Source organism: Eufriesea mexicana, unplaced genomic scaffold (assembly GCF_001483705.2).
Source record: "Eufriesea mexicana isolate 0111107269 unplaced genomic scaffold, ASM148370v2 scaffold1653, whole genome shotgun sequence".
NCBI lineage: Eukaryota > Metazoa > Arthropoda > Insecta > Hymenoptera > Apidae > Eufriesea > Eufriesea mexicana.
The window spans coordinates 774,322-801,647 of NW_016909884.1; the positions used below are offsets into that span (position 1 = coordinate 774,322).

Below are 27,326 nucleotides of genomic sequence, written 5' to 3' on the forward strand. Positions count from 1 at the left end.
CGTTGCCATACGTACCACGAAGGACAGAAGGACACAGTCAGCGGGGTGTATGACGTAGGATTTAAGCAAGATGAAATTTCCTTTTGTTCGATTTCCCGCTCGTCTACTTTGTCACTTATCCTCCACGCTTCACGGTAATCCAGCATGGTGTTGACATTCCATTTCCCTGACATTTCTTTTCCATTCCTCCAATGTTTTCCCTTTAAACGATTCTCTTCCTAATAAAAGGATTCCCTGAAAATGCTTCAACCACCTCTTATGTTAACGCAATTCCACGTTCTTTATTCCTCCCTCTGCGCCATGTTTTCTCCAACTCCTTGGCTAATGGTCTCCTAGACATCGGCATCCTCTGCATGCTCCCTGTCCTCTACTTCCCTCGTGTACCCCAAAAATTCGAATGTAATTAAATTACGTTTATTTACGAGAAAGACCCGAAGTAATTTATACAACAATTTGTGAAGAATACGTGTACTGTGTACTTTTGTATTGCACTGTTATGTTCGTGGCTCCCATAACTCTTTAACTCTCTTCACGTGGTCCTAGAAGTTTAGTGTTAACTCTTTCGCTACGGTGGGCATCGCCATTAAGTCTCTCCTGTAAAACGAAGGGTCGTGTGAAATGTGGAAACATTACACGCACACAGTCTTTAGCATTCGGGGCCAAATTTTTTGAAAAAAGGAAGAAAAAGGAAAAGGAAAAGCGATCATCGCCAGAGCTTACAATTCTTTGCGAAGAAGGCTAAACGGAACGGTAGCATTTGTTTTAATTTTTGGCACAATTTTTGTGACCGGTGACTATAGTCACCCATAGTATCGAAAGAGTTAAACTCCTTAGAGACCCACATAAAATACTCGTAGATACCCGTATTGTACTCTAATTTTTCAGTGTAATTTGCAAAATTCTGTGTCGAGATATGGTCCCCATTGGTCTATATTCTGTTTTCCTTTTCGTGGTACCGAATCACGTTCGATTAATAGGAAAATAGCGACGCAGAGCTTTGACTGACTCTGTTTTCTGTTCAGGTACACGTCGAGAGGGCCGCTCAACAGGGTACCTGGATATGCTGCGTGCCTTGTTACTGGCTCCGTCGCAGTAAGGCCGTGCACAAGGCGCTGCTCACGTTCGCGATGCTGCTCGTCACCAGTCTGCTCGTCACCAGCCCTGTCCTCTTCCTCATCACCACGCTGCCTGAGGGGGAGCAGCCACGTGAATGCGTGCCGTTGGTAAGTGACAGTCATCCTTTTAACCTCCGATTGTCTTTACTATCCTATGCGAGATACCTACACCAGCTCACGCCACTTTCTCCGCCGTTTTCTCCCTGCCAGAAAATGTACAGTTACGTCGCAGAGTAAACGTCGAGGTCAAACCTCTGCGGACCAGAATAATTTTTAACACTGAACCTACCACGACCTACATGAACCTAAGTTCACCGATGGACGAAAAGAGGATGGAAGAACACTCTTAAAGAAAACTGAGTAAGAAGAAACGTCGAAAAATTGATTATAAAATAGAAATCACGTAGTCGAGGGACCAAAGGGATAGCATTAAAAGCGGAATTTTGAATCAGAAATAGTCATTCAAATAAAAATAGTCATTTAAGTCGTGGTAGGTTTAGTGCTAAAGTGCAAACCGAATATTTAAGACAGAAAAAGAAAAGTTGTAAGAGTTGCTAGATCACTCCAAAGTCAATTTTACATTCTTAACCCTTTGCACTCGAGAGGTGCCTCTAGGTCACCATTTGATAAAATTTCGAAGTTCGATATTGATTAATATATCAAATTCAAAATAATGTAACATTGTGCGAGGTATTGAAATTGAATAATTCTACGTGTTAATTATTATACGATTTCTTATTTACCGCTCAAAAAATATCATCAGCCTTATGGAAGAAAATTTTTCAACTCGTACGCAAAGGGTTAAATGAAACGTCTTTTCTTTGAATGTACACGAACTATGAATGGGTAACGCTGTAGTTACAACTCTCTTAGAATATCCGATCTGAATATGAAATTTAGATAAGCTTCTCTGAAGTAAGATCGTGGTTCGAGTGGATAGGACGTTGAACTTAGAAAATAAATTCAACTCTGGTAGAGAAGCTCAAGTATAAACCAAGTTGAAATCACTCCACGATCTTTTGTCTCTGTAAATTATTTTCTTTTAACGTTCCACGTGTGGTTACGTTGATTTAAGTCCCATTTAGACTTAGTTGAAAGCGAGAGTGCAAAGATGCTTCTGAAGCAGTAGAGGTACCTGCATCACGGGCATCTTAGTGGAAATTTCGAGAGGCTTGTATTAGGGTTGTTTCTTCGTGGAAGAACGAAATTCCGAGCGATATTTCGTGTACTAGCCTACGTTCCTGTCATCTCGAAAAGCGAAGGTTGGATCATAAAGTGTCGCATGAGCTCGATGCTCCTCGGTCGTGTCGCCTGCTTCATGATCATGCTTCGATTTTATCGTTACTCTTCCGTGCAATTTCTCGGTTATTTTATAGAGGCTTGAAGCACCTGAATTTCGAGCTTGCCTTTGATTTTATGACCTTAACGTAGATACCTCGTCGTTTGTCCGAGGGGTCACTAAAAGACGAAAGAATTTCGGAATTCCTTGCTGGATAAAGCTTTGTGCGAAACACGTATGCGTGTGAGATGACTAGAGTGGTTCAGGGTGGTGACAGTTTGGCCAAGATGCTCGTCTGTGCTTTCGGCTCTTTAATATCCATCTAGGTCTCAAGCTCTACTTTCCCCTATTATTATACTTTCGGTATAATACCACACTTGTGTCGCTTTTTATACAGTATTTTTTGCACGTTTCATTCCCATTTGCGCGATTTTCTTTTAGCACGTTCCGTTCGCATTTTCCTCATTCTCCACGTTTTACTTCGCATAATTCGCAGGAAATATCGCGAAGATTTTTCTTCGCGAATCTTTCAAATCTTTTGTCTCGCTCGACAATAATCCAGCAACGTATAATCCAGTTTCCTTTTTAATTCTTCCGATACAAGTTAGGTATACCTCTTCGAGCAGTTGGTGTATATCTGGAAAGGAATCCGGGAATTCCAGTTGCAAATCAATTTGTCAGCCCTCCGCAAGCCCTGGTCCAAGTAACATTCATCTAATCTCGACGTCTCTTTCTGTTCACCGACTCAGGGTAGTTGCCGTGTTTGGTGGCCGAACTCGCGATTTTCGACGAGCGCAGCGTGCCCCGGAGATTTAGCTTGCCTGGCCGCACGGTGGAGGGTGAACGAAGGAGAACTATTTGTAAGCTGTTCGCCAGCTAACACGGTGTAACAGGTTTTGTCCGCGAGAGTCAGAGCGTGAGAGTTTATGTCCTCGCCGGCAGTGTTCGCCTGAAGCGTTATATCACGCGCTTTCGTGCCGGTAAAGCTGAAACCGTCACGAGCAAAACCATGCGGAGTTCCCTGGAAAATTTCCTCCATATATCTCGCGACCAACCTTGGCCGTGAGTTTCTCTCCAGAAGAATTTCGCCGATGTATTCGTGGCTTTAATTTTTCGTGTTATAATTGTTGTGATAAATAATCGGGGGAGAATATCCCCATACGTTATCCATGTTAGGGACTTTCATTCTCGTGTTGCTAACAGCAAGTGTCGTCAGAGGACGACAGTTTACCAGTTATACGAGTTTACTTCCTTGCTTTGGAGGGTGCTAAACGTATGTATCCCCCTGGGTCTATTTTCTTTTCCTTTTTCTTTTATGTGAGGGAAATTTTCAAAAGATATCGCGAACTCTAGCGAACGGGTTTATGTGGGAACTTTATCCCCTCACTATGTGAAACCCCCACTATGGCTATCTTCGTCCTGTTGGGGGAGCACTGAGAACTCGAGACAAACGCGATCGGTGCTCCCTTCCCTGCGACATGCCCATAAGTCTGGGCCCATCAGTGTATATGAGCATTCCAATTTTCACAGCACTGCGTGGTCATTACTTGGACGCTGTCCTTCCCCTACCATGGCCTCACAAATGTGGGCCCTAGCTGGTATCCTCGTGGGTCCAACTCCAATTCACGGTGGCTATCTTCGTCTCGCTGGGGGAGCACTGGAAACTCGAGACGAACGCGATCGGTGCCCCCTTCTTCGCGACCAATGCCCCCTCCTTCGCGACCGATGCCCCCTCTCCCGCGACATGCCCACAAGTTTGGGCCCATCAATGAATAGGAGCATTCGAATTTTCACAGCACCGTGTGGCCACTAAGCTGTGACGCCTCGTCGCCCGATTATGGCCTCACAAACATGGGCCCTAGCTGGTATCCTCGTGGGTCCAACTCCAATTCACGATAGCTATCTTCTTCTCGCTGGGGGAGCACTGGAAACTCGAGACGAACGCGATCGGTGTTCCCTTCTTGGCGACCATTGCCCCCTCCTTCGTGACCGATGCCCCTTTCTTCGTGACCGATGCCCCTTTCTTCGCGACCGATGCCCCCTCTCCCGCGACATGCCCACAAGTTTGGGCCCATCAATGAATAGGAGCATTCGAATTTTCACAGCACCGTGTGGCCACTAAGCTGTGACGCCTCGTCGCCCGATTATGACCTCACAAACGTGGACCCAATCTGGTACCCTCGTGGGCCCAATTCCAATCCTCGTGCAACCTGTCCCGGATGCAAAGGGGATGAAATATTTCCCATATTTGGTTAGGATAACTCCCATATCGCGATTCTTTGGGTTACTCTGATCGACGAGAGAATCTTCAGGATCTCCGGGATCTTCGAGATCCGTTTGCATAGTCGCGTAACGTCCCGGAATGCGCCGCGGTGACGAAACGTTGCCATGAATGGCGTGGAACGCGATTATGCGCCGGGTATGTAATCTCAATTGGATTTGACGCGGTCGTTGCTGGAAACCTTCAACATGGCTAAACGCGTTGCACCCCCTGTTGTTCTCGCATGAGTAATGGCCGTATAATTGGTATCAGTTCGCAGTTATCCTTATGAGGCTTCCCAATTAACAGTAAACAAGCTATAATTCAGTTAAACGTCCTTGGGAATGATGATCGTAATTCAATATACGTTAATCGACCAGTCGATCTAACGGGGTTCGCGTTTCTTCCTGGTCGGGGGTAGCAATTTGCTTGCAGGAGGGCACGGTCAGGCTGGATCTTCGCGTAACATCAAAAAACAAAGGCTCAAGTGTAAATTAATTAGGCTGAAGGAAAATTTTGTACACTCTTCTATCTGCATCTAGTCTACCTTTTAACCCTTTGCACTCGAGAGGTGCCCTTCAGTCGCCATTTGATAAAATTTCGAAGCTCGATATTCATAGATATGTCAAATTTCAGATAACGTAACGGTGTGCGAGGTATCGAAATCAAATAATTCTACGTGTTAATTATCACGCGACTTCTTATTCCTGCTCAGAAAAATATCGTCAGCTTTGCAACAGAAAATCTTTGAACTCCTATCTTTCTTTGTCCAAAAATTCGTCGAGTGCAAAGGGTTAAATGTTATTAGAATATCGTTTAGTATGTTTAGAAAGGTGCTAAAAATTTGGAAGGTGTGAACAAAGTGTAAAAGTTTAGCTTCTGGTATTTATCAACCCCCTGTACTTTGAGAATTTTCTGATTCGGTTGATTGGTGACGTTAAGCGTAAGTCGTATAGTTATTCCTATACTTAAATTTATGATCCTGATGAGCTCTTTATAAGCTATTAACTCTTTGCGGCACAGGATTTCGGATGATAAAATAGACCCGTGTTGCATAGAAATTTTATTGCGTTTTAAATGAATTTAAAACTATAGTATTATATATTATTATACTAGAATTATTCTACTAATTCTATTGGAATTCTGATTATGTGTGTACGAATACGGTAAATATCTATAGGGAATATAGATATTTTCGTAGAAAGGTAACGATACCGTATGGCCCATCGTATTCCAGAATAATCCTCGCGTGTTTGGTGATTGAGATAAGGCAAATAACGAACATGGACGCGAAATGAACCAAAGTTTATTTAGTAGTGGCGTGCCGGATTCCGAAAATGTCAGAATACCGATGCTAGAGGCGGCTCGGGGTCTCGGATATTTTCAGGAAATTCTGCACATTTTAGAGATTTCGTGACATTCTTGGAATTTCGAACATCTTTGCGAATCTCTGACGTTTTTGGAATCCCGGAAATTTGAATATTTTAAATTTTTAATATTTTTAATAACACCGAATATTTTCGAGATTTTCTGATATTTTTGGGATTCTCGGATATATTAGAGAATTCCCAGATATTTTCAAAAACCCCGAATATTTGCAGGAATCTCAAACATTTTCAAAATTTCGAATAATTTCGAGAACCTCGAACATTTTCCGAATTTCGGATATTTTCAAGAACTCCGGACATTTCTGAGACTTCTTAAAATTTGTTGAACTTCGAATATTTTCTACCTCTCATCCCAACTTCAAGAAAACTCCCCCTCCTTCCTGTTCCACAGAAAAATTTTCCACATCCCACATCCCACACCCCCTGAGTATTTAACCCTCTCTTCGCAACAAAATACCCGTACCCGAAGAATTCCTCTCACGGATTTGCCAAGTAGAGTATATCAACTCTAAATGGAAGAAAATTCTAGACACTTTTATGTAACTCGCGAAGGGTGGAGAGTCGATCTGAATAGCAACGCTCCGCGGAAGCGAGCTTATTTACAAGTTGCGATTGGCAGTATTGCACGGCGCGTTATTGAAATTGCTCGGCTTTCGCAGTCAACGTTAATCTTACCTGGAGCTTTGTTCGCCGGGGGGTTGCTACTTTGACTGCATTTAATGCACGCTCGCAAGCGGAGAAATATTCGCCGAGTTGGCGATATTCGCGAATTCGAAAGGGGGTTAAAGGCCGCGGTGTAATCGCTAACGCGGGGATCGATCGATCGTCTCGCAGGGTGGCGAGAATAAACCGTGAAACGTAAAAATAGTTCGCCTCGAACGACCGTCTGTTGGTGGAGCGTGGATTTATTAGCACACTGAGCGCCGGACCCGTGAAAACGCGGATTTCTGAGTCAATCGTTTGGGCCCCGCGATAATGCGAGTTTGTAAGTTTGTTAGTTGACCCTCGCCCTCAGAATGACGAGGATCTTCTTCTTTGCTCGTATAGGTGTCTTACGCGTCAATTTGCATTCACTTGTCACGTTTACGACAATCTGCATTTGTTATACTTCAAAAATAAAACGTATACTATGGTTTAGAAACAATCGAAGCAAGAATTACTCTCAAGCAGTGTATTCCGTAGTTAGTACCTCTTTCGTAGGTTTACGCTTTTTGTTGAACAGTATAATAAATCTTATTATTCTGTAGGGATATGGTTCCGATCGGTAATATACGGAAATAAAGGATGCTATGGATTCCAATATTTATTTTATTTACGAGCTAAGAGACTTAGAGAATAAGTTACAAGCTAAACAGACTACAACTAAATACGGTATTCACACTCGCACTATCGAACTACCTCTCTCTCTTTCAAACTTCTTCTGTATGCAGGCCTGTCCCAGGACAGCCCTTACACCCTTATTTAACACTAGATTCACGGAACCCGACAATTTGACGGAAGGGTTGCTCCAATTATACGATGGTAACAGATTTAGTTAACTGATACTAAGACTGTTAATATAATATATAATTGTTTTTAAATTAAACTGGTTTCCTTTACCTGTCAATTGGACAGGTGTCCTTAGAAATAGGTATACAGATAGCGTTCGTAAACCTAGTGTTAAAGTCAATATATGGATATTAAAACGCATACTGATTTGTGTTTAACCCTTTGCACTCGAGAAGTGCTTCTCAGTCGCTATTTAATCAAATTCTAGAGATAGATGTTGTTCGTATATCAAATTTACAATTACCCAACGATGCGTGTAATATCACGCATAAAATAATTCCACGTCTTAATTTGTGTACGACTTCTCATTTTCCGTTTTAAAAATATCGTTGACTTTATGGTAGAAAGTCTTCGAATTATTATTTTTCTATAATGAAAAAATCACCGAGTGCAAAGGGTTAATACTACCGATAATACGTACAAATACCAAATTTTTAATTTCTCTAATTTTCCGTAGTTTTCTTTATTTTTCCACTTGTCCCCCGCTGTGAGGATATCGATCGCAAAGGGTTAAATGTCTCATATGTCGCTTGACTTGACGTTCAATGTGTTAATTCCAACGACATCACCTCGAAGGGTGAAAATATTCGCAACTTTCTACTCCTTCGAGCTGTGCTCTTCCTCTTCTTGGGGATGGAGGACGAAGAAGGGACGAAGAAGGGGGTTGGGTCGACCTTGGAAAGGGAAAATCCGAGGGAATTCGAGTTCGGATCCCGGAGGAAATGCAGGATCGACGACGGTGGATAATTATCGTGAACGGTCGTCGGAAATTTCCGGAATAACGTTATCAATTATGGTTTAATTATCGGCGACAGAGGCGACGCCTATCCTGTTACGCGTCGGTTCGCAATCAACGTGCATTTGCTGGATGCGCGATAACTTCTGTTAAGCGATACCCGCGACACGTGCATCCGGTGATTATGAAAATCATCGGAGTTAGGGATTTATAAAGAATTAATTTGTCCCTCGATTCGCGCTGCTTCCATTTACATCCATTTGCGGAAGCGATGGAAAGTGCGACGCGAAACGCAGTTTCGCAGAGTGACAGAGAATCGCGGGGCAATTAGGTTTGCAATTTTTTAAACTTTTTGGTACCTTGAAATATTTGGTATGGCAGATTTCTTCCAAATGAAAATTGTTCTCTTTTTCTTTCCTTTTTCGTCTCGTTTCGTTTTCAGCATTGTTTGTGGCAAATTATTTTTGCGTTTCTGTTGGAGAAAGTTTGGAAATTATGGTTTGGTTGAAGCTTCTTGATGAACTACGTGATTTGGTACAGGTGGTTCTTTTCGTTGACCTAATCGTTTTGATTATTTCAGTAATTGTTTGTAGCAAATAACAGATTTTTGCATTTCTGTTGGAGAAAGTTTGGAAATTATATGGTTCTTTTCGTTGACCTAGTTGTTTTTACTATTTCAGTAATTCTTTATAGTAAATGACAAATTTTTGCATTTTCGATGGACAAATCATATTGCAACTGAAGCTTCGTGATGAACTGCATAATTTGGTCCATGTGGTGGTTCTTTTCGTTAACCTAATCGTTTTATTTCAGTAATTCTGTATAGCAAATGATAGATTGTTGCATTTCTGTTGCAGAAAGTTTGGAAATCATGTTGCAATTGAAGCTTCATGACAAACTGCATAATTTGTTCCATGTGCTTCTTTTCGTTGACCTAATCGTTTTGATTATTTCAGTAATTGTTTATATTATTGACAAATTTTTGCGTTTCTGTTGGAGAAAGTTTGGAAATTATGGTTTGGTTGAAACTTCTTGATGAACTGCGTGATTTGGTCCAGGTGGTTCCTTTCGTTGACCTAATCGTTTTGATTATTTCAGTAATTGTTTATAGCAAATAACAAATTTTTACGTTTCTCTTGGAGAAAGTTTAGAAATTATATGGTTCTTTTCGTTGACCTAGTTGTTTTTACTATTTCAGTAATTCTTTATAGCAAATGACAAATTTTTGCATTTTCGTTGGAGAAATCATGTTGCAACTGAAGCTTCGTGATGAATTGCATAATTTGTTCCATGTGGTTCTTTTTGTTGACCTAATCACTTTGATTATTTCAGTAATTGTTTATATTATTGACAAATTTTTGCGTTTCTGTTGGAGAAAGTTTGGAAATCATGTTGCAATTGAAGCTTCACGATAAACTGCATAATTTGGTCCATGTGGTTCTTTTCGTTGACCTAATCGTTTCGATTATTTCAGTAATTCTTTATAGCAAATGACAAATTTTTGCATTTTGTAATAAATGAAAATTTATTTGCATATTCAATTTTTAAAAACTATATTCTGCCACAATTCTCATAACATTCAGAATTTCGTACCACTTTCTCACCCCAAAAATTCGACTTTCTCGATTACTTCACTTTCCACCTTTTTCACACCTCAATTACTCAAAAATTAGTCAAAAAGGATCACTTAGACTCGTCTCAACAATCGTATCTGTTCCTCTAGCAATTATATTTGCATTGTTATTTTCTAGGAAGTCGAAGAATTAATTATTCCTTCCTTTCCTTTCCTTTCTTCAATAATCCTACGTAATAAAAACAAAAGTAATAGATATTTGTATATTTATTTTTTAAAAAGTATGTCCTCTCACAATTCTCGTAACATAATCGAGACATTTCACTTCGCCAATCCAGATAAAGAATTTCGTTCCACTTTCTCACCCCAAAAAATCGACTTTCTCGTTCACCCCAATTTCCCGAAAATCACTCCCCAAAAATTAATCAAAAAGGATCACTTACACACGTCCCAACAATCGTATCTGTTTCTCTCGCAAATATATTTGCATATTCGTTTTCTAAAACCTATATTTTATTATAGTACTCACGAGAAGCTGTCATTTCAATTCGTTGATTCAAAGAATTTTTATTCCCCATTCTCACCCTCAAAAATCGACCTCCTCGTTTACCCCAATTTCCCAAGAACCACTTCCCAAAAATTATCCCCCCAAAAATTCACACACACACACACATCAGGTAATCGTATCTGTTCCTGTACAAAAATCCGCGTGTCGTCACGACCCGATGGTTCGACTTTCGCCGAAAAGTTGTAAAAGTCAGAAGAAGAAAAGCGCGGGCGTTTACTTTGGGAAGGACTTTGGTTCGGAATCGAGTTTCAGCGATTGTTTCACACGGAACTGGCACGAGAAGAAGTAAAAAGCGAGAATTTATTCGGAATTCCCATCGGCCAGTTTATCGACTACAGGCTATACAGTTCCAGATATACGTTCCAATTAAACAATGGTCGAATTTGCTCGGCCAGCCGTGCCGTATAAAAATCCCTTTGTCACGCCAGTTATAGACACTTTCACGGGGGAATTATTAGAATCGAGGCTGCCTTTCTCCGCTTCTCTGCTTTATTTAAACCCCAGCCGATGTCGTTCTATAACAGAACCGATCCGGATCGCTCTTGCGGACCTCGTAATCGTTGCAATTCCACTCGGTAATTCTTCTTTGCAACGTTAAACGCCGATTTCCGGCGGATTAACCAGCGGAAGAATAGCCCGGAGGGGTAATCCGCGATCAATTAAACCTGCTTCTTTTTCGCCGCGTCTTCCTCAGGTTTTAGCCTGTTAATAAGTTTGCGGTAATTACCGGCAGAGTAGTTAGTGGGATTCGAAGCAGATTGCAGCTCGAATCTTCCGGATGTAGTCGGGGTTGCTTCGTTATATCCGCGTAATACTCCACTGACGTCCCTGTACCTCGAGCTTTCTCGTAATTACCTTAAAGTCATGGTCGAATATGGGATATGTGCCGGTGGTTATGAAAGTGACCTAACGAGGGAACGTATGCAGGCCGCGTGCACCGAACTCGATGAAATTTATGCGAGAGATAATTCTCGGAAAAGTATTTCACACGTGTCCTTTTTGGGTGATCGTCGTTCATATTAAAGGGGTGAAAACAGGCCATGAAGTTAGAGATATATTTTTTGGAATATTTTGGAATTCATAAGGGCTAAAGGCAAAATTTTTTGGCGGTCGTCGTCCATATTAAAGGGGTGAAAACAGCCCCCCGAATTTGGAGGCATATTTTTTGGAATATCTTGGGAACCAAAAGGGCTAGGGGCCAAATTTTTTTGTGACCATCGTCCATATTAAGGGGATGAAAACAGCCTCTGATGTTGGAGGCATATTTTTTGGAATATCTTGGAATTCATAAGGGCTAAAGGCAAAATTTGTTAGCAGTTGTCGTCCATATTAAAGGGGTGAAAACAGCCTCTCGAAGTTAGAGGCATAATTTTGGAATATCTTGTGAACTAGAAAGGCTAGGGGCAAAATGTTTTAGCAGCTGTCGAGCATATTAAAGGGGTGGAAACAGCCCTCCGATGTCGGAGGCATATTTTTTGGAATATCTTGGAATCCATAAGGGCTAGAGCAAAATTTTTTGGCGGTCGCCGTCCATATTAAAGGGTTGAAAACAGCCCCTCGAAGTTAGAGGCATAATTTTGGAATATCTTGTGAACTGGAAAGGCTAGGGGCAAAATGTTTTAGCAGCCGTCGAGCATATTAAAGGGGTCGAAACAGCCCTCGGAAGTCGGAGGCATATTTTTTGGAATATCCTGGGAACCAAAAGGGCTAGAGTTGTATACAAATTTTAAAGAGAAATTTATTTGGTTAAATAATGTATTAAAAATTCGGATTTTATAACTCGTTTGTCACACTAAATCTTAATTCACGTTCCTATAGATCGAAATAGGGGATGCGGGTTTCGTAAATCGCTATTCTATTTCGAAATATTGTAAATTAAAAATATAAAAATATAAATATACATTATCGTTTTTAAAACTTCCATTAAAAATTTCACATTCAACGTAATTGTTTTACAATTAATTACTCGTCTCCACGATTCTTCTTCCCATAAAGCTAATCAATTTTTCAATATCGTTATTCCATTTTTTCCAATATTTCATTTTCATTCATCGGTTATTTGACAGTTTAAATAACCATTTTTTAATTTTTCATTAAAAATTTCTCCATCGATGTTACCTGTTTAGTCACTTGACTACGTAATTTGACTTTTAGTATACGTGTAATCAATTTTTCAATATTTTCCCTTATTTATTTTTTTTAGGACTCTTTTCCTCTCCTCTTTTCGTCAAATTTGACAGGCCGTGGTGGGATTAACGTTAAATTAATTAGCGAGGTACGAACTCGGAGTAAGGGTTCAATTCTCTTTGCAATTTCGCGAAAAATCGAGCCACGAAATTATTTCTTTTCCATTTTTCACTCGGGCCATTTTTGCGAAAAATTGAGCTTCGAAATTATCTCTTCTCGATCTCTCACTTTGACTACTTTCACCAAAAATTAAGCCACGAAATTATTTCTTTTTGATCTTTCACTCGGGCCATTTTTGCGAAAAATTGAGTTTCGAAATTATCTCTTTTCGATCTTTCGCATTGACTATTTTCGCGAAAAATTGAATCACAAAATTATCTCTTTTCGATCTTTCACTTCGACCATTTTCGCGAAAAATTGAATCGCAAAATTATCTCTTTTCGATCTTTCACTATACCTTTTCGCCATGTTTGTTTCTCTGTATGTCGCGTAGAGTTCACAGCAAGTGTTTAGAGATATTTATCGTGGACGAAGTTCGGTGAGAGAGATTAGGTGAACGCAGGGTGGCAGAAGGAATGTAGGGTATAGACGTACATACTGGGAACTCGGTGGATGATTTATTCGAAAATCGAGCAACGAATGACGGATTCGAGACGTCGAATTCTTTGCAGAAGCGCGAAGTTCGACGAGGGTGGTTCAAGCAGCACGTGCTGCATCGCGACGAAGCCGTACAACTAGGTAAGGTTTCCAGTCAACCCTACGTGGGGTCAGGGTTTTACCCTTCATCCTGACCTTTATCTTGATTCTTGGACGGAATGAAACCCTCGCTCGCGCAATCTTCGTAGTTTCCTCGATCTTTCGATTGGTTGGATGCACAATGACCAATCTTCTGTAAGTACATGAGAGTTGTGCAGATTGAGGATGGAAGGTGCGAGAGTGAGACGTGTTTAATTAGAAGGTGCTTTACCGTTTGTGTCTCGATTGATGGGATTTGACGATGGGATAATATGGGGTATTTTTAAATTTAATAATCTCTTTGTGGGAAAAGAATATTTTTTCGTGACAATGTTTTGTGGTCTTCGTGATAAATGAATGTACTTTTTATTGAAATTTCATTTGTATCTTCCTCGCATATTATTTAGATTTGTATAATACTTTCTACAGAATTTTATTATTGGAATGATATGACATACTTAAGAATTTCTTAAAGCCCCTCCATATGAATAGAATATTTTTGTCGTTAGAATTTCATTTGTACCACTGTAATATCTGTGCACTCACGTACAACTCAATCTTGCAAAATTAAAAAATTAATAGAACTCGACTATTAAGACTATATAGGATATTTAGGAATTTTCCAAAATCTTAATGACTAAAAACTATTTTATCGTTAGAATTCCATTTGCACCCCTGTAATACTTGTGCACTCATGTACAACTCAATCTTGCAAAATTAAAAAATTAATAGAACTCGAATATTAAGACCAGATATAATATTTAAAAATTTTCCAAAATCTTAGAGACTAAATACTATTTTGTCGTTAGAATTTCATTTGCATCCCTGTAATACCTGTGCACTCACGTGCAACTCAATCTTGCAAAATTAAAAAATTAATAGAACTCGAATATTAAGATCATATAGGATATTTAAGAATTTTCCAAAATCTTAGTGATTACAGATTATTTTGTCGTCAAAATTTCATTTGCATCCCTATAATACCTGTGCACTCACGTGCAACTCAATCTTGCAAAATTAAAAAATTAGTAGAACTCGAATATTAAGACTATATAGGATATTTAAGAATTTTCCAAAATCTTAGTGAGTACAGATTATTTTGTCGTCAAAATTTCATTTGTATCCCTGTAATACCTGTGCACTCACGTGCAACTCAATCTTGTAAGATTAAAAAATTAACAGAATTTGGTTATCAAGACCAGATAGTATATTTAAGAATTTTCCAAAATCTTAATGACTAGAGATTATTCTTTTCGTAAAAGATTCCACGGTATATTTATCGAAATATAATCGACAAAATAGAGGTTGGGGGGTAATTAAAAAATTTCACCGAAGCTTCCTGCTCAGAAAAACTTATGAAATATTCGTCTCGGAAATTCCATTCGGATCTTTCGCAATGCGCTTTTTCGCGCGTAACAGAGCCTCATTCCCCTAGAATTCTCCACGAATCCGCGATCTCACCCCATAACCCCCGTGACTGCGTGCGCTGACTAAGCCAGGTGGAGGTAAATACACTCGCCGGTGGAAACGAGCTCGGCCATCTTTTCCCGGATGTGATTTAGATAGAGAACGGTAGGCCGTGCCCGGAATATAAATTGAAAGCTTACCTCGCGTAATTTCATTCTATTTAACCCGAATTCGTTTTCTCTCTGCGTATCGAGTGCTGGCGTCAAAGGAATTCTCGCAAGGGCAAGATGTTTCCTTTGCGACGCAATCTTCCTCTTCCTTCTTTGCCTTTTCCGGCTCGGGGAGTCCGAAATTTACGGTCTACTTGGCGAACAATTTCGGAAGGCTGCAATTTCGAACGAGGAATTCCGTGAGAACACTCGCGTCCATTATTGATAATGCGAAATTTATATGAAATTTATGCGAAATTTATAATCTAAGAAGATGAAACGCATCCTTTGATGTGGAAAAGAAAAGCTTAGGTATTTCCTCTTTTAAAGACTTCGAAGGTTAGGTTAGGTCAACACCCCCGAGTAAATAGGGGGTGTCGCGGTGCGCGGATAGGGTACGAAATGAAACAAAACATTCCAATTTAAGTTCAAACTAATACTATTTTATTTTTGGTGGTTTCGAATATTTATAACAGAATTTTGGTCGGTGGAAGGGGACCTAGGGTTCATGGATCCTCTACTATCTTGTAGTGCCAAAGTTTGAGTAATTCACTAGGACTGTGTCAAAGGTCTGGGACCACTGGCCGTCTATCTTGTAGTGCCAAAGTTTGAGTTATTCATTAGGGTTGTATCAAAGGTCTGGGACCACTGGCCGGTTATCTTGTAATGTCAAAGTTTGAGTAACTCACTAGGACTGTATCAAAGGTCTGGGACCACTGGCCGTCTATCTTGTAGCGCCAAAGTTTGAGTTATTCATTAGGGTTGTATCAAAGGTCTGGGACCACTGGCTGATTATCTTGTTATGCCAAAGTTTGAGTAACTCACTAGGACTGTATCAAAGGTTTGGGACCACTGGCCGGTTATCTTGTAATGCCAAAGTTTGAGTAACTCACTAGGACTGTATCAAAGGTCTGGGACCACTGGCCGGTTATCTTGTAATGCTAAAGTTTGAGTAACTCACTAGGACTGTATCAAAGGTCTGGGACCACTGGCCGGCTATCTTATAGTGCATCACAACGTGTCACAAAGGCAACGATTGAGGTCCCTGTATGTTTGTTGGCCCTATGGATTTAGGTTGCGTCACAGGGGTCTGCTTTATGTCTTTAAATGACATAATTGCGCCCCTTGACTCGCAGACACGTGGACCATCTCGAATGCTTGGGCTACCCCCTGAGAAAGACAATTCTCATTTGCAATTAGACCATGGGACAGAACTATAGGGGTCCCCCGCAGTGGGGGTTATTATGTTCTGTCTTATTGTTCCTATGATTCTGCTAATTTTCCTTTCAACGCCAACATACGAAGAAAGACACAAATCGTGTAACATGACAACGTAAACTGTACAATTTTCCAAAAACTAATCAAACATTCGCGCGAAATAAAATTGCAACTGTCGCAAAATCAAACGTATCTGTCGACAAGGCTCGTCCCCAACTCGCGAGAAAGTATTCTCGCCCTCAGATATTTTTAAGGGTGGATTGGAAGTTGGATTCGCGTATTCTCGGAGCTCGCGAAAGTTTGCGAGACTTCGAAATTCTCGGGACTGCTGAAACTCTCAGCTCGAAGTCCTTGTTTTATTTCAATAAGTCTTCCAGGAAATTTGAAAAATGTATCTAACATTTCAACTCTTTCTGCATCTAATTTACTTTATTTAATATTTTTCTCGGTGTGTCGAACAGTCTTTCAGAAATTGTTCTTCCATACTGTAAACGACTCTTGTATATTTTTCTTCTTTGGTTTTTTGAGGAATTGCAAAATTTTGGGTTCGTAGAAATTTCAAGGGTTCTCGTAAATTATATAAATTCGATATTTCATATTTTAGGGAATTTTTGATCTCTTTCGCTTGGCTCCCGAGATTTTCCAATATTTCGCGAGAAAGTGGGAAATTTCTGATTTGATAAAGCACAAAATTTCGTGGACTTTGTCTCGCAGAGGAAGGGGTAGTTTAATACAATTTTTCTGGTCGAAGGGAAGCGAAAAATTTCGCGAAGTGGTTAATTTTTCCGAATCACGAAACGATGCACGATCGATGGAAGGATCATACGTCTTTGTCAAAAAGACGGACGGCCATTGGCTCGGTTTCTGAAGTAATTGATGACATTAAAAATTGTGAGGGCAGCCGCGAGTACCTTTCGTTAGGTGGTCAAATTTTGAGTAACTCGTGGAATAGGTTCCCGACGTGGCAACTCGCGAGTGATTTTTCACTCTCCTCGGGCCCCCTTTTCCTTATTTATCTTCCACGAGCCTCGAAATTCGCGTCACGCCATTCGTCTCTTTCAGGGAAGACGTATGATCCTTGATTTCGCCTGCGAGTATTCCCGACGCATTAATCCTGGCCTGAAAATGGCGGCTGACCTTTATATTCCGGACGAATAGGAGGTGCCCTCGAAGCTCCCGCGTTTACGATCGAACCCCGAGGACGAGCGCGGGAAAAACGAATTAGCGAAATAAAACACGCTCAACTCTTTCGTGGCGTTAAAAATTTTACGACAGGACATTTGCGAACTACGGTATATCCTCGATCTCTTAGCGGGATGATTCTCGTTAATCCGCGAACTTTGTTCTCCAGCCGCTCCCTCCATCCTCGTTCTCATCATCGTTGCCTTTAAATACGGAAGATTGTCCCGGGAATATCGGTCAAGTTCTCCATACTAATTCGCGATTGCTGAATCGCTTCTTGTTGCGATTAAACGTCTGAATTCTGAATTCTAAGTTCTGAATTCTGAATTCTGAGTTTTGAGTTCCGAGTTTTGAGTTCTGAATTCTTAGTTCCGAGCTCTGAGTTCTGAGTTCTGAGTTCTGAATCATGAGTTTTGAATTCTGAACCTTGAGTAGTGAATTCTGTGCTCTGAATTCTGAGTTTTGAATTCTGAGCCCTGAGTTCTGAATCCTGGATTCTCAATTCTGAGTACTAAATCGTGAGTTCTGGATCCTGGATGCTGAATTCTAAGTCCTGGAATCTGAATACTGAGTTCTGAGTTCTGAATCGTGAGTTCTGAGTTCTAAATTCTGAGTCCTGTATCTCGAATTCCAAGTTTTGATCTCTGCATCCTGAATTCTAGTTCTAAATTCTGAGTTTTGAATTCTGAATTCTGAATCGTGAGTTCTGAGCTCTGAACTGTGAATTCTGAGTTCTAAATTCTGATTTCTCAGTCCTGAATCACAAGTTTGGAGATCTGAATCCTGAATTCTGGTCCAAAATTCTGAATTCTGAATTCTGAATTCTGATTCGTGAGTTCTAAGTCCTGAATCTTGAATTCTGAGTTCCAAATTCTGATTCCTGAATCCTGAATCATGAGTTTTGAATTCTGAACCTTGAGTAGTGAATTCTGAGCTCTGAATTCTTAGTTCTGATTACCGAGTTCTGATTACCGAGTTCTGAGTTATGCAACGGTATAATCCCGAGAAATGGAAAAGGGAGAAACACGAAAAATAGTATGAGAAAGAATATGAAAGAAACATGAAAACACAATGAGAGAGGGAAAAGATATTAACAAAACGATTTTCATTCCAGGACGAAGCGTGCATCAGGGAGAGGGATGGTCCCGAGGGCGTGTGCGACTCGAAAGCCTGCGAGGAAGCCTCGAAGCGGATGGTGGCGTTCATGAAGAAGGGGATGGATCCTTGCAAGGATTTTTATCAGTTCGCGTGCGGCGGTATTCGCGATCAGCAGCCGTATCAGCCTAGCTCGAGCTTCAACATGCTTCAGGCGAGGGTCGACGATCATCTTCACAGTGAGTGAACCATCCTCGTTGCTCATTTTTTTTCCATTAAGGTACCCCTGCCGCGTTGTTCGGCTGCTTCTATAGCGAGTCCCTCCCTCCAAAGCGGAATATTTTCTCGTATACACAGAAATACGTACGTTCGTGCTTGAAAGTATTCAGACGTCTGTACGCGCTGTTCTTAATAAGCGACATATACGCGCCGAATTGAAATATTCGAACGATCTTGATGTACACAGCAAGAAGGAAGTCTGGAGATCATAATAGTAAAATTAAAAAATAATCCATTCACGCATATAACATTTATAATATATTTACTGCGAACATGTGTAAACGTATGTAACATGTAAGAAGCAGGGATATAAGGGTTACTTTAAAGTATCGTAACACTGCAGAAAAAAATCGTAGCTACTTGATTCTTTTTTCAAATTGAAGAGAAAGATTAGATCTTCAAGCCATTGTAAATTGCATTTTCGAAAAAAATGTTACGGTGCCCGTATGTTACGTCAAACTTTGAAAATATCAATGTGCCTAACATAGCCCCAAATTTAAAGAGTTGCAATAGTCAAGTTATATTAAACCTAAAATCTAGATAGTCTTAAAATAGAGATTTCAAGCTTCATTTGGAAAACAAAATTATCATCCTACGATAATTTTTGACGGAATTATCGTAAAGCAAAGTTGACCAATTTTTGTCCAAAATTTTTCTGTGCCATAGCTTTCTTGAGCAATATATTAGTCAAAAATACGTTTAACTAAAGGATAAGAAGCTTCAATATTGCCTTGGTTCATCCCCTGTTGCCTATAACAGCCCCAAGAGCATTTGCCATTTAACTCACTAGCGCCACCACGGCCAGTAACTCCATTAAACGCGAATATCTCGCATATCCTTGAACAATTTCCCAATTTTACTCTTACAATCTTCGAATAATTCAGGTACACTCATTCACGACTGACTATCGAGTGCATATTTCCTCAAAATAAAATCCCCGATGCAATTTCCTCTCGGTTTCAGACCCCGTTGATATCCGCCAATTTCAGCCCAGTCCGTATTTCACTTATCGAACTCAAACCAGTGTATCTACTCGAATATTTTCGTGCATAACTGTATCTCCGTCGATATTTTACGCTTTTTCGTCTCGTTTATAAAAACAGATCCATCTGTAGCGTTCGGACGAGCTCGTTACACCGTGGAAATCGATGAAACCGAATTTCGAGGGTCGGAATTAATTTCTTGCCCTGTATAGAGCGGAAAAAATTGGCAGAGCTTCCACGGTGAAAGCTTGCAGGTCGAGGAGGGATAATTGATTCAGAAGCGCGGGCAAATTTCCCGCCGTCGTTTAAACTTTCAATTAACCGAACGCTCGCGAGGCATTCGCTACGAAAGTTTCAAGTATTTCATCCCCGGTCGCGTCGCTGTTTGCTGCGCCATGTTGGATCGGTCACGGAATCAGTTCGTATCGCGGAACCCGTGAAGCTAGAGGAGTCCCCGTCTTCCTTTTGCACCCCGAGTTATATCTCGCTCACCCCCCGACATCCAGCTCATCCACTTCGACGACCTTAATCAGCTCGAGTCCGCGTCCTTAGACACGGTGGATGAAAGGTCGCCGTTAAAAATTTCGTCGTTGCGCTTCCTTTCAGTGCTCGCTTCTTTTAAACTGCCTCGTCGGCTCCCTTTTCGTAATCTGTTGCTTCCACTACCCTACTTTTTATGGCCTCCGCGAGGAGTTTGATCGGTGGGGGTGGTTGAACGAGGTCGAGATTCAATGGAAATCGGCGGGAAAATGCAATTGAACGGTGGATGAGTTGAGTAAATTATAAGGTAAACGCGACATTCTTGGTTGGTTTGATTGTAACACTTGGTTGGGTGTGACGTGTCGTATGTGGTGACCACAGTCACGCATTCGTCGTTAGAGGGATTTGTGGAGGCTCTCCAGTGCTCGGTGAACCCTCTGTTTCCTGCAAATAGAAATTTTCAAAGTGTCACTGAGATCGTCATATTTAAGGCACGGATCTGCTAGGTAGCCTTAGGTGACTTAGTTCTTTCTCACCCCTTCCTTGGATCAAAAATAGTTGCCTAGGATTTCCGATCATAATCAAAATGACATCTGGTAAGGGCTACCTGTCGCATAGACGACGACGCGACGAAGGGTTACGCCAGTGCTCGGTGAACCCTCTGTTTCTTACTAATAGAAATTTTCAAAGTGCCACTGGGATCGCCATATTTAAGGCACGGATATACTAGGTAGCCTTAGTGACGAGTCTGCTAGCAGGCCCAGGAAACGGAAACGTATGCCTTCATTCTATTCCATATCGTTCTTTCTCACCCGTTTCTTGGATCAAAAATAATTGCCCAGGGTTCCCGGTCATAGTCAAGATGACTATAGTCAAGAAGACGTCTGGTAAGGGCTACCTGTCGCATAGATGACGCGATGGAGGGTTACCCACTCTTAGGTATAGAAGAACCGACTCATTGTAAAGACTGATTATTGTAAAATACTTTAATACCTTGACTATTATGATGGTCTCCAGTGTCAGGCACTTGTCTCGCGTGGCTCAGTGTGGCCATGGTGGTCATTAGTGATTGAAGCACTATTATTTTCAGGTTAGGTTTTAGACAGGTTTGGGTCCAGATTTTAGTTATGTTTGAATAAGGATTTGGTCAGGATTGGATTTAAATCTTAGTCCAATTTAGGTTAGGATTTGGTCAAGTTTTGGTTTAAATTTTAGTCAGATTCAGGTTAGAATTTGGTCAGCTATGGATTTCATGTTGTCCCACGACACTTCTCCCACTTCCAATAATTTCAAACACATTCCTTTTTCAAGAATGTATCATTTTTCAAGGCGTGGAGCACCTTCTGTGTTATACCGAGTCTTATAAGACTGTTGGCTACCATACTTATTCTTCAACGATAATAACAACTGTATTATAATAACGATTATAGTTACAACAAATTAAAACGCTCTGGAGGAATCGATGGGAAGTATGAGGAACGGTTAGAATCGATTGAAAGCGATGTCGAGAGATTTGCCGGTTGCGTCGGATCTCGATAATTCGGACGAAACGAAAGGCGAATTATCGAGATTCCGATATATTCCGGCACGACTACGCGCGAGTAAACAGAAGACGAGCCAGGGCAATGTAGGTCACACGCGATTAAAAGAGCTGGACGTGCATACGTCACGGTACGCTGACGTAGGGGATGAAAAACAAGTCGCCGCGTGTCCACCCCACCGAAACACCGGAAAAAACTTGCCCGTTTCGTTCGTTTTTCCCTGATCCTGCCTGGATAATAACCGGTTACTGCCTGAAATTTTGATAATCAGTCCGCGTGCTCGCTTTCCGCGACCGGATTGCTTTTTCCATCCACCGCGATAACTACTCTCGCCGTACCACGTGTACACCTCGGCTAAACTTACGCCATTAAACACTTTCCACGCGTGAAACAGCTGTGCCTTTTCATCGACAGAACTTTGGAAACTACACGTACCGCTTGGAGACTCGATAGCCTAACTTTTTCCTAATTTCCGACCGGAAATTCCCTTCTTCGAGCTCCGTTTACCACCCTGCTCTTGGCTGGAGAGGTGCGAATTTACCCCTTTTGTGATCATCTTTGTCGTTAACGGGGTCGTTGAACTGTTTCCAAATTTTTCCATTAGAAGTCTGAGAGGTGCGACTTTACCCCTTTTGTGATCATCTTTGTCGTTAACGGGGTCGTTGAACTGTTTCCAAATTTTTCCATTAGAAGTCTGAGAGGTGCGAATTTACCCCTTTTGTGATCATCTTCGTCGTCAACGGGGTCGTTGAACTGTTTCCAAATTTTTCCATTAGAAGTCTGATTTACAAACTCTGTCTATGAGCTTGTTCACCTTTGGGGGTGCGAACTCGTGGAGAACGTTAAGACTCTTGGTGGCCACCTATATCGCGAAGCTACTCGGTCGTTGCATTTTTCCCAAATTCTCAAAATTCCGTTCCTAATAATTTTATTGTATTGATATTTTTGAATAATATAGTGATGAGCTAATAATTTTGCATAAATAAAGCAATCAGAATCTTTAGGTTTTATTCTAGCCATTTAGGTTTCAATAAATTTTGATCGAATAATTTTATTATATTGACATTGTTGTCTAATATCGTGGTGAGCTAAAAATTTTGCATAGATAAAAGTATTAAAATCTACAGGTTCTACTCTAGCTCTATATATTTCTATAAATTTTGATTGTAATAACATTTTCGACTAATATCATGGTGAGTTAATAATTTTGCATGAACAAAGGAATCAAAATTTATAGCTTCTACTCTAGTTATTCAGATTTCTATAGATTTCGATTGAATAATTTTATTGTACTAACTTTTTCCACTAATATCGTGGCGAGTTAAAATTTTGCATAACTGAAAGAATCAAAATCTATAGGTTCCTTGTTCACGCTTACAGGGGTGAGCTGAGCCCCCTTCCGTGATCATCTTTATCGCGAAGCTACTCGCTGGTCGAGAAGGCAACGACGTCTTTGTTCGAGCTCGAGCGAGTTCCCGGGTCGTTAGGATACGATTTGGACAGCTGTTAAGGGTTCGTTCCCTTTAAAAGAGGGTTCGCCAGGCTGTTCTCGCGATGTTTCCCCTTAACGTTCGCTTCTGATATGAAAAGGGGAGAAAAAGGGTCAACGGGATGAGGATTTAGCTGGGCGGGTGTACGGAGATACAGGCGGCGTGCTCAAAGAATGACACATGGACGCGGCACGTAATAATTCATCGCTTCTGCTCATTTTCCCCGCTAGCTCGGACTTGTAAATCCCCAAGTTTGCAGTCGCCCTGGTGCTCGAATGGAGATTAATGTCGGAAAACGTGGCTCATGCAGTCGCGATCCTTGCATCCAGCTGGACGAGCGCAGACGCCATTTATGAAATTGTTCTCGCGCGGAAAGCGTCTCAGCTGCGAATACTACTCGCGATCGTTCCCTCTGATTTATCGTCGCCATTCCTCGCAGAGATTCCGTCGCGATTCGACGATCGCGCGCGAGGCTGAAGGGGGACGGAAAGAATTCCGTGGCGCAGAAAGGGCGATTCGAAACGAGGGATTTGGCGAGTGTTAAAAATCAACTCCTCCTTTGTTCCCTGCACGACTGCTTGGCGACGCGATTTTTTCGAATTTTCTCATCAACGCGAATCCCTCGTGACGTCCCTACCCCCCGTCCCGGAAACACGTTTTTCACTCCACGATCCGTCTAGCGAGGGATCACGCGGGATCAACCTCGATGCCAGCCAAGGATTCGCCTCGCCAATTTTTTTACATCTGTCTTCTGTCTTCGACGTCCAAAAGACGAGATAGGGAACGAGCTTGCAGCACACCCCTAATAATAAAATTGGCAAGTAGATCAAAACGATAAATTTCAGAGATTTTGAAAAAGTTTTGTTTTCAGATTTTATCCAAATATAGGGTTATCCAAATATCGACTCGTCATTCTCACCAATAATTGTTTAGTTTATTCGTCGTTCGTTCCAATCACTGTTTCGACTATTTTTGCTCCTACAATGATATATAGGGTGGCCCAAAAATGAACGTCGATGCTAGCCAAGGATTCGCTTCGCCAATTTTTTTACATCTGTCTTCTGTCTTCGACGTCCAAAAGACGAGATAGGGAACGAGCTTGCAGCACACCCCTAATAATAAAATTGGCAAGTAGATCAAAACGATAAATTTCAGAGATTTTGGAAAAGTTTTGTTATCAGATTTTATCCAAATATAGGGTTATCCAAATATCGACTCGTCATTCTCACCAATAATTGTTTAGTTTATCCGTCGTTCGTTCCAATCACTGTTTCGACTATTTTTGCTCCTACAATGATATATAGGGTGGCCCAAAAATGAACGTCGATGCTAGCCAAGGATTCGCCTCGCCAATTTTTTGTACACCTGTCTCCTGTCTTCGACGTCCAAAAGACGAGATAGGGAATGGTCTTACAACACACCCCTAATAATAGAATTGGCAATTAGATCAAAATGATTTATTTCACAATTTTTAAAAACGTTCGGTTATTAGTTCTTATAAAAATGTAGGGTTATCCAAATATCGACTCTAAATTATTCGCATAGTTCTTTAGTCTATCTATCGTTGGTTCTGATAATCGTCATATAATGATATATAGGGTGGCCCAAAATTCACGTAAGATTTGAATCTTGTGCCATTTGTGGGGTAAAGTGTCGCTAATTAAAAGGAAGCTTGATAGGTGACAGTTCAGGGTTATTAAAAATAGGAAGAAAAGTATCCAGGGAAGGACAACTCGTCTTCATTGTTGAGCAATATTTACAATTTTTAATTAAAAACCTGGGTGTGTTTTCTATCAAAATTACTTCTTGCGTGAATTTTGATACACCCAATAATATATTCAAGTACACGTAACAGGTCGTTTAAGTGGGATCCTCATGTAAACCGAAAAGACGCCGATTTTATTTTTCTTTCATTAATTAATAGTACAATACTTCTAGAATATATTCCCAAATTTTCATTGCACTTGTCAAAGTATCAAGGCCTCCGTAACACGTTTATTGCATGCAAGTATGCGAACGCAGCGTGTCTTCGCACCCTTTAAACGCGTTTTTCCTGAAATCACCCTTTTTAAATTGGCGGGAAAGATATTTCGAAAACTAAGTTACCAATTCGCTTGAAATTTTGCATACTTATACCATGATATATGTACTAGTCGATGGACCTAAAAATAAAATAAAATAAATAATTAAAATAATTTTTTTCTATATAAATAAACGTAAAATCTTCGCGAAAAGTAAAATCATCGCGAAAAATAAAATCGTCGTGAAAAATAAAATCTTCGCGAAAACACACTGGTAATCGTATTCAGTAATCTCTGAAATGCCAGAAATTTACTCGAACCGGAAGTCCAGAACTAGTAAAGAAGGATCATACTACTAGTCTACAGAGACCACTGAAGTGTCCATTTGTCGTTCTGTATATTAGCGATTCAGTTGCAGAATTAGGTTAGTATGGTAAACATGAGTCGCATAAGTCCGGGCTTCCTTGTTTACCCATTATCTTTCGATTTTACGAAGCTTGTATTTTCGTACGAAGGAATTTTGTTTTTCGAATAAGTAAATGATTTAATTTATTTCTTTTTCCAATTATCTATCTTTATTGTACCAAGGGCACTAAAACATGCTCATTTTGAAATTTATTATGTGCATTAATGCGATCTGATTTAAAATTCACTCTCTCCGGAACTGGACTATAATTTTCGTCTGCCATAAATCAATAGCTCTCGTGTTTCCGTATATTACTTATAAATTACTTTCGCGAAGTTGCCATTCTACTAAATCTGTTTCAAGATGAAATATAAAAATTTTACATTGAAACTGCCTAAACGGCCCGTTACGTGTACCCGAATATATTATATACCGTGGATAATAAAACATTCTCATTTTGCAATTTATTATTTGCATTAATGCGAAGTGATTTAAAATTTAAAATTCCCTCTCTCAGGAACTGGACTATAATTTTCGTCTGCCATAAATCAATGATTCTCGCGTTTTCATGCGCTAGTTATAAATTACTTTTCTCTGATTGGAATTCCCCTAAATTTATTTATAGATACAATATCAAAATTTAATATAGAAGCTACTTAAGAGAGGATCCTGGTGTAGAAAATGAGTATTCTTGGGAATTTTTTCCGACAAAACTATTTAATCGATCATTCTGAAAATTATGAGGTTCTATTAGGTAACTATAGGAGTACAAAAAGTATTTTTTCAGGTCTTAAAATATGTGGCAATTTGGATTTATGAGGGCGTATGTGTAGCGCCTACATAACGAGATCTGAAATTGACAGGAGCTTGGCAGGAGAAGCATGTAGTTTGTTCCCTATTTGGCCAAAACGAGAATACGAACAATTTGTGAACTCTTTGTGAACATAGTTACTCAATAAATCTTTAAAAATTGGAAAAAATTGAAAATTGTTAAAATGGGGACACTTTGAAGGAGAACTACCCTATTTAGAGCTACACAGGTGATAGGCATCTCCAGAAAACAGGAGACAAATGGCAGAAAGGGGAAGAAGGGATCACCCCACATCCCTAGAATGTAGTTTATTTGTAGCATTCAGTAACTTCATTACTAACATTCATCAATCACTTGGTCCACTCATCGATAGATGACAATATTGACAGGAGCTTGGCAGGAGAAGCAAGTAGTTTGTCCCCTATTTGGCCAAAACGAAAATACGAACAATTTTCTCAATCTTTGTAGACATAGTTAGTTGATGAACCTTTAAAAATTGGAAAAAATTGAAAATTGTTAAAATGGGGACACTTTGAAGAAGAATTACCCTATTTAGGACTACACAGGTGGTAGGCATCTCCAGAAAACAGGAGACAAATGACAGAAAGGGGAAGAAGTGATCACCCCACATCCCTAGAATATAGTTTATCTGTAACATTCAGTAACTGCAACACTAACATTCATCAATCACTTGGTCCACTGATCGATAGATCACAATATTGACAAATCTCTGCAACAGAATCGCTAATATTCATCGAGACAAATGGTAACTTGAACAGACTCTATAAAATTTTTCTTTGGGTCTCATTCCCCAT

General features: G+C 40.4%; 1 protein-coding gene across 2 annotated transcripts in view; it reads left to right on the forward strand.

Moving 5' to 3' along the window:
- LOC108548960 (endothelin-converting enzyme-like 1) overlaps nt 1-27,326 on the forward strand; it is a 193,008-nt gene that overhangs the window by 6,224 nt on the left and 159,458 nt on the right. For both annotated transcript variants that reach the window (XM_017902120.1, XM_017902121.1), the window contains exons 3-4: nt 1,023-1,223; nt 18,520-18,739. In XM_017902120.1, coding sequence (XP_017757609.1) covers nt 1,023-1,223; nt 18,520-18,739 — 421 coding nt within the window. The remainder of the gene's footprint in view (nt 1-1,022; nt 1,224-18,519; nt 18,740-27,326) is intronic.